This window comes from Cicer arietinum, chromosome 1 (genome assembly GCF_000331145.2).
Source record: "Cicer arietinum cultivar CDC Frontier isolate Library 1 chromosome 1, Cicar.CDCFrontier_v2.0, whole genome shotgun sequence".
Lineage (NCBI taxonomy): Eukaryota > Viridiplantae > Streptophyta > Magnoliopsida > Fabales > Fabaceae > Cicer > Cicer arietinum.
In genome coordinates, this window is record NC_021160.2 from 48,901,861 (window position 1) to 48,910,160 (window position 8,300).

The 8,300-nt window shown below is 29.3% G+C and overlaps 1 protein-coding gene across 2 annotated transcripts in view; it reads left to right on the forward strand.

The window, feature by feature from the left end:
- The first annotated feature begins 2,287 nt into the window (after positions 1 to 2,287).
- The window catches only part of LOC101503002 (RING-box protein 1a-like), a 37,316-nt gene continuing 31,303 nt past the window's right edge, over positions 2,288 to 8,300 (forward strand). The window contains exons 1-5 of one of the 2 annotated variants that reach the window (XM_004487337.4): positions 2,288 to 2,528; positions 2,653 to 2,703; positions 2,794 to 2,853; positions 5,583 to 5,654; positions 5,753 to 6,015. In XM_004487337.4, coding sequence (XP_004487394.1) covers positions 2,396 to 2,528; positions 2,653 to 2,703; positions 2,794 to 2,853; positions 5,583 to 5,654; positions 5,753 to 5,790 — 354 coding nt within the window. In that variant the 5' untranslated portion in view covers positions 2,288 to 2,395 and the 3' untranslated portion in view covers positions 5,791 to 6,015. Of the gene's footprint in view, positions 2,529 to 2,652; positions 2,704 to 2,793; positions 2,854 to 5,582; positions 5,655 to 5,752; positions 6,016 to 8,300 lie in introns of those variants that run through there. The other variant, XM_012717465.3, reaches the window with a different exon arrangement.

The following is an 8,300-nucleotide window of genomic DNA, read 5'->3' on the forward strand; positions in this document are numbered from 1 at the left end:
AGAAAAATGTAGATTAAGTTCCTCTATCAACTTGTCCCATAATTTCTTCTTGCAAACAAGTGTGCTGCACTTATTAAGAAATCAAAATTAAAAATTGAAACACAATTTCAATACATTTTCAATTTAATATATTTATATTTAATTTCTTAACAAGTGTTCTTCAATAATTTGTCAGCATTTGATTGGATTTCAAGAATCCTAATTGATATGGAATTTCTTTTTTTTAATACAAAGTTAGTTAAAATTAAATTGCTACCAGGTCTATATGGAGCTATATTTTGGATAGTGCACAACCCATCTACTTACTTCTAATCACAATATTCCAAATATGGCCCACTTTATAAATCATCTATAGTTTGTACGCGTCACAAAAAAAATATCCACATTTTGCTGATTTTTCTTACGACACTAAATAATATTTATGAGACGCATCATTATTTCTCCACGTAAAGATTCTACATTTCTTTTCCACCTCATCGCAAATAGTTTTTTAGGCATAAAACTTTTTACATGACATATGTATAATAATGTCTGAAGAACATATTTGGTTAATGTTACTATACATATAAAAGACACATTTTATCCTTGATAGTGCTTCTTAGTCTTTAGTTAACCTTATCAATAATAAATATGAAAGTAGCATTGGCAACCTTCTTATGTGAGATAGATACCCCAAAGTGCTTACCAAGATCGTTCGTCCATTGAATACCTAATACATTAATAAAATTATGCTTAACATTCTAACTCATATTACTAGAAAAGAAAATATTTAATTTATCCTTATAGACCAGGTCTAGTACCCAAAAAAACTTCAAGAAATTATTAATCACCCTTGAAGTGTGGCAACTTATACAAAAACCACATGATAAATCCACGATTAGCTCAAGATGGATTTTCATAAATAAGGGAGATGAGAACGAAAAGTGATAAGAAATAAAGCAATGTTGATATCTAAATGTTACTTATAATAGAGAGGTATGATTTTTTTTAAACTTTTACTAATGTTGCTATACTATAAGTTATTTGTATGGTATTGTTACGACTAATATTGTTTGTTACGAAAATCAATTTAGCGAAAAAGAATGATTTCATTAAAAAATTTATTAATGTTGCTATATTATAAATTATGTGTATGTTATTGTCATAATTAATATTGTTTGTTACGAAAATCAATTTAACGAAAGATAAAAAATTCACTTAATTTTTATAACTAATTACCAATTTTTCCATAAATGATTTTTATATTGACTATCAAACTATGTATGGTCATTCATGTCAGACAAATTACAATCTTCGATTTTTGTGTAAACAATGTTGGTTACATATAGCATTGTTATATCAAAAGTTTTGTCTCAAACTATCTTAAAAATGAAGTATAATCAAACATGGTATTTTAATTTTTGGATCATATGAATTTATACATCAAATTTAATCAAAATGAAAGGTGAATTCACCTGCATATGCATGATACATAAGGTGCATTCTCAAAACAATTTTTCTCTGTCAATTAAATGTCTCATTTAAATTGGGCACAATTTTGAATAAAATGATTAATTGTGTTGATTTTAATTATAAAATGAGTTTCATTTACTCAAATATTCTCGTTAATTACAGTTTGTGAAAAAGTTTGATGAATTGAAATACAATAAATTATGATATATTAATAGAAAAAAAAAATCAATTAATATTTTATCGGTATTAAAAAATGACAAATAATTTAAGACAAAATAAAACAAAGAAAACATTTAAAATGAGACGAAAAAAATATTAAATAAAATTCTATTTTTCTATATTAAATTTATATCTAAGCTATTTTCTAATTTTAAGAGTTTGGATAAGTTGAATCTTAGTGATTCTTCGTAGTTAACTAAAATTTCAAAATTACTATTCTATAATGAAATATAATTAAAAAAAATCTAAAAAATTAATGTATCTTATCTTAATTTTTAACTAAATACATTAATATTTTTAATATTATTTATATTTATTTTGAATGGAGTATACTAACTAAAATATTGACAGCTCACTTATATTAAAAAACTTTAAAACAACTTTTCCGGAGTACAACCTCTGTAACGGAAAACTTGTTTCTCAACTTCTCCGGAAATTTTGAAAAAAAACTTACTCTCTGTTCCGGAAATGTGAAAGTGTGGAATGGTAATTTTGTGAGGTTTTATTATTTATACGAGGGCAAAATAGTCATTTCATTCTAAATTTGGGGGTATAGGTATAATAAGGAGGGTACAAGGGAAATTTTTCTAAAACCAATTGAAAATATTAACGAAGGCCCAAAACTTTATAGCCCAACTTATTCTGCATACCGAAAGTAGAAACAGAAACAGACATCAATATCAATAGTAGAAGATATCTTTGTTGAGTGGAAAATCTGAGAGGAATGGCGACACTGGATTCCGACGTCCCAATGGTACCGGCCGGAGATACCTCCTGCTGCGCCGGTCCCTCTTCTTCCAAGAAGCCAAAGCGCTTCGAGATCAAGAAGTGGAATGCTGTTTCTCTCTGGGCATGGGGTACATTTCTCTCTATCTCAAACCCTAATTTTCCTTTTCCTCTCTTATTTTCTTTCGCTGTACTTTATCTTTGTTAACGATCTTTCCGTTGTTTGTTTTGTTCTGTTTGTTTAATTAATTGCAGATATCGTTGTCGATAATTGTGCTATTTGCAGGAATCATATCATGGATCTGTGTAAGCGTGTGGTTTTTTTTTTTTTTTTTTGAATCGCAGTTGTTTTAAGGAAAATAACATAATTCCTTTTGAGTTTGATCATTGTTATAGGTATTGAGTGTCAGGCAAACCAGGCTAGCGCCACTAGCGAGGAATGCACTGTTGCTTGGGGTATGCCTCTAAACTTGTGTAGAATTCAACTAATTGCGTTTTTTGTAGCTTGTATTATTATTGATTTTGTGGTTTCTAGAAGATTTTTAGTTGATGGTATTTAACTTTTCATCAATCTGTGAAAATAGTTGTTGATCACTACTATAAGATTTAGCCATTTAGGATTGTTTAAAAATATAAGGGGTTAAGATGATTGTTTGAAATTATTAATTATAAGGAAGGAGCAAGGAGAAACATGTTTTGGTTTACCTTATTCGAGTGTTGTGAAAGAGCAGCTATAGTGCTATAACATAGCTGAACTTAAACAAGACACTATTTAGTACAAAGTGATGTCAAATAACAACTATACAATGCCATAGCGCTATAGTATAACAGAATTTAAACAAACTATTTTTTTGTGATCCTTGATTGACCCTATTATAAATCCAAACTGTATCTAGTGTTGTTTGTGCTATGGTGTGCTGTGTGTGTAACCGTTAGTTATTCCTTCAAGGAGACAAGGTGTGACTCATATTTAGGTTGTGGTGTAAACTTGCCTTAGGTATTGTTATGATTTTTTGTTCTTGTCTTTGCTAGGATACTCTGCCTCCTCTCTTTTATATTTTTGCACATTTATGTGCTGTTCAACCCTTTAACTGAAGCAAAGTCAGCTTCTTAAGTATATTTAGTGACATATTTTTCATCCTGTAGTGTTACTTTTTTTTTTAATATGACTTCCTAATCTTTGTGATTTAACCACCACCACAAATTCATGTCGTTTTAGGGGTTGTGTGACTTACCATTCTGTTGAACGAATCCCACCTTCTCTTTTAAATGAACGAATTTCACAACTAAGCATTATTGCAAAAAGTCTTATTCATAAGTAAACTTCAGTAGAAAATGAGAAGAACTCTTCTTCTGAGAAACATGACCCTCCCTAACAGTATGAGTTTTTCGAACAGGTTATTTTATGATCAGAAGAAAAAGATAACTATTCATTTTTCGTGTTTATGGAAGGGAGCTTTGTCACAATGGTTGGAGTTGTTGCCCTGTGGCAAGTGGTCCTGAGTTTGAGTTGTAGAATCAGCCTTTTACAACTGCAAAATGAGGCTGCGTATAGTAAATTCATAGTAGATACAACCCTTTCTTGAATCTTGCCATGTCAGGGCTTTATAGCACCATACTGCTGTTTTTATATTCATTAATCTACATACCAATTAGGGATCTTTAATGTTAATGGTAAGAACAGTTAAATACCCCTATCTTGTAATAACTTAAACCCAAATTTCAACTATAAACAAAATTATAAACAAACTCAAGAAAAAAACCGAACATGAACTATTAATAATGTCCCTCTTTAACAACTCTAGATGCAATGAGATTCTAATAGTTAGTGCTATGCAACTCCTTGTTTATTGTTTATTTTTAATTATCCCATCTTTGCTTTTCTCTTTATTATTGAGGTTTGCTTGCTTGATGATTGTAATGGCCGTCTAGATCTGGATTGTTGAACGTTTTACTTGGTATGGAGATAACAGGTTTGAAACTTCGAATAGGTTATATTTAAAATTTAAACCATAATGTGATCAGTTTTTTTTTAAAATTTCCAATACTTGCAGATTTGTAACCTGATGTGCTTTTGTGGTTCGTGAGACTGGTTTGAACTAGTCATTATGATGATCTTCATTTCGCTGCTTGCCCATTTTGTAGATCATGTTTTTATTTGTTGCTGAAATATGTCCCATTATCATCTATTACCATCATCAAAATCATCATATGGAACAGATTTCATCCTTACTATACAGAGTTATCCTGATGGCAACCTGTCATTTTAGGCTGGGGAAAAGTAGCAGAATGAGAGGAGATAAGGCCCCAGGCTAAGAGCGGGAGAGAGTATACAAAGAAAGGCACGATAGTACTGAAATCTTAAAAGAGTGACAGGGAATGCATTAGACTTGGGTTGCCATATACCTGTATCTTAATTTTTTTTTAAAGTATCATATTTGATACTTGTATTGACATGTAGCTGGTTTGATAACATTTTAAAGAGATTAATTTTGATACACCGTTAGTGTATAACTTTTTATACTTTTTAAGAATGCTTTAAGTAAAGTCAAACGTTTTTAATGACCCAACAATTCTTTTTTATGATCCAACAGTTTTTTATTTCATGATCCAATAATTTTACTGCAACTCAGATTTATCTTTCAGAAATATGGTCACTAGAACTTTGATTGATGGAGTAAAATATATTTCAAAAGGGAAATGTTGATTCTCGCAAGAGATTTTTATCACGAATAATTTTGATTCGTTGCTCAACACCATGTTTTCTACCAAATACCAAAATAAAATCATTCTCCTTTGTTGTAATTAATACACATTAGCATTGATTGACTTCATGAAGAAAAACTTCGTCATATATAGCACTGCTGCTTTCAAAATTATGGTCAGTAGAACTTTGCTAAGGGTTGAAAGTTAAAAGTCCAACTCATATATGTATGCTTGTCTAGTTTTTCCGTAATTAGTTCGAGGTCAATTTTCTAGTTATGTGTGATTGTCTAATTGTTATGTTTTTGCTCTGCTACACCTGGATTACTCAAATGTTTCTTTCTCTGACTAGTATTGATTTTTTATGAAATTAGTTGATAGGTCCATTTTCTAGTTATGTATGCTTGTCCAGTTGTTATGTTTTTGCTGTGCTAGACCTGGATTACTCAAATGTTTCTTGCTCTGACTGGTATCTTGTACAGGGGTTTGTAACCATGCTTTTCACTTCCACTGCATAAGCCGATGGCTCAAGACACGTCAAGTATGTCCTCTAGGTATGTTAGCCAATTTCCTTTTACCTTTCTTTTTCTGTTTGGACCCAGTTGATTAATTACTTTTCCTCACTGGCTTCTTCTTTCTCTACATGGTACAGATAACAGTGAGTGGGAGTTTCAGAAATATGGTCACTAGAACTTTGATGCAGCTGAGCTGCTGCCTACTTGGACATTTGTACTGTCTAACTTTTCTACTGTAACATTTATAGCTCTGTCTGCACTGTCTTTTGCTTGTTTCCTTGAGTTTAACTATAATTTAGAACGACACTCTTAAATCCATTATAGCACAGTTACACCCTCCACTTGGAAATGTGATCATACTCTTTCAACTTACACAAATATGGATGTTTGGGTTGGCTCATTTGAATCCTTCTTTTCAGAGGAAAATGATCTGTCATTTATTGAAATTGAAATATACAATATACAATGATTATATGTATGTGCTTAAAATAAACTATAAAATAAAATTGCTTGGATTTTAATTGTTTATTTGTTTGATTAACCATTAAAATCACTGACTTATTCCTCTATGGGTAATCTCACCTTTTAAAGGACCTAAATTTATTGCATTACATGATTCTCGAGCAATATTACATGAAATATACTGCAAATATTCACGGGTTGGATTTACTCTAACACTCGTTTTGATAGTTTATCCGATATTGGGTGAAATATTTTGTAGTCCTACCTTTTTTAAGGATGGGCCTCACATTAAGTGATTAAGTGATGTTACCTACATTAATTTAATCGGATATAAGAGTGTTAGAGTGAACGATGTATAGTATTTTTTCGTTGATACACAAAAAAGATGCATATATTTATGGATAAATATTTAAAAAATTGAGACAAATATTTGTCATTGATAAATATTAAAAAAATACACAATAAATATTTGTCAAATATTAATATATGTATAACAGATATTTATAAATAATTCATAAAGAAACATTAAATAAATATTTGTAAGTAACGAATATAAAAATATACATGACAAATATTTGCTACTAATACTAAAAAAAATACAGTAAAAACAATTGTCACTGAAAAATATTAAAAGCAACGAGGCAATGTTTTCTATTGATATATATACATATTAAATACGAGATAAATATTTTTTATTGATACATAAATTAATAGCACAAGTTTCTTGTTAATTAAATTAAAAAACTATTTCAATTCAATTTTATCCAAATACATTTTGTTCCAAATTTAACTTTTAAAATCAAAAATAAAAAACTCACTATCACTCCTTAGGAATGTTAAGAAACATTGCTCATCATTTTTAGCTTTTCATGCCAATTCTTGTATGCATTAAACTCTATGAGAAGCACATTTTAAGTTAAATTCATTGGTGGAAATAAGTTTATATTAGTTTAAGTTAACGACACATAGAAATCAGTTAAGTTTTCAAAAGAAAAAAAGAAACATAACGTATGGAAGTGTTTCAAAAAGTATAGGCACTCTTTTAAATCATAAATACCTACGTGTCTATTCCATCTATAAAACTATAAGAACCAATTGTAATGTAAAAACTTTGTCCGATTGGTCAATTTAAAAATGATTTTTATCCATTTAAATTAATTAATGTAGATGTCTATTTAAGAACATAAAGAGTGAGAAGAAATTGCCGAAATAAAATTAATCCAAACACCCATCGACAAACAGGCCTAGTCTAGCGTAACCAAATGATGAGACATGTTGGAACTTTAGAAGTAGAACAGGTCTTGTATTGCCGTGTGCGATGTCTCCACTAGTTCTTTACACCATCAAACAAAACAATTGTGACAATAGCCCAAGAGGACAGGATAGAGAGATAACAGGATGCATCTTTGCACATTTTGTTTACACAAGGATCATTGCACGAATACCCACAAAATGGAGATACTATCATACTAGGGTTTTGATGGGTGTGCCCACACACCTAATAACTATATGTCCCTACATTTTTATGCTTGATCTTCTATAAATTTTAACTACGATCATATCTTAGACCACATCTTCTTCTTTAATAAAGTAATTAGATTATGGTCCGCGCGCTGTGCGGATATTAATTAATTAATTTTATAAGTTTTATAAGTAATATTTTATGTATTATAAATATAGTTATTTTATAATATTACTTTATTGATTTGTAATAATTGAATATGATTAGGAAAATTAAAATGAAGGAAAATCATGTTTATCACAATTATCTAATTTAATTTTTTAAATATTTTGTAAAATTCGTATGATAACTTATTATATAGGATAATTGTCTGACTCATTGTACTTTAATTATTAATTTCTTTTTCAACATATAATAGTACTTGTAGTTATTTGATGAAATAAAATGTAAAATACAAACCCAAAAAAAAGATGTAAAAAATATTAATGTTGAATTATATTGTAGTGTAGCTAAATTTATTTGCTTTATTAGTATGATGTTTTAATTGCGAGCATGAGAAGTCGTATTTTATGATTATTTTTAATGAATTTGGGTATTTTCTTTCAAATAGAATATATATTTTTACTTTATAAAATGTTACTACAAAAATGAATTGACATAAACTGAAAGTAACTATAAATGTCAATTTATTTTTCAACATATAATGGTACTTGTATTTATTTGATAAAATAAAATGTAAAATACAAACCCAACAATAAGAT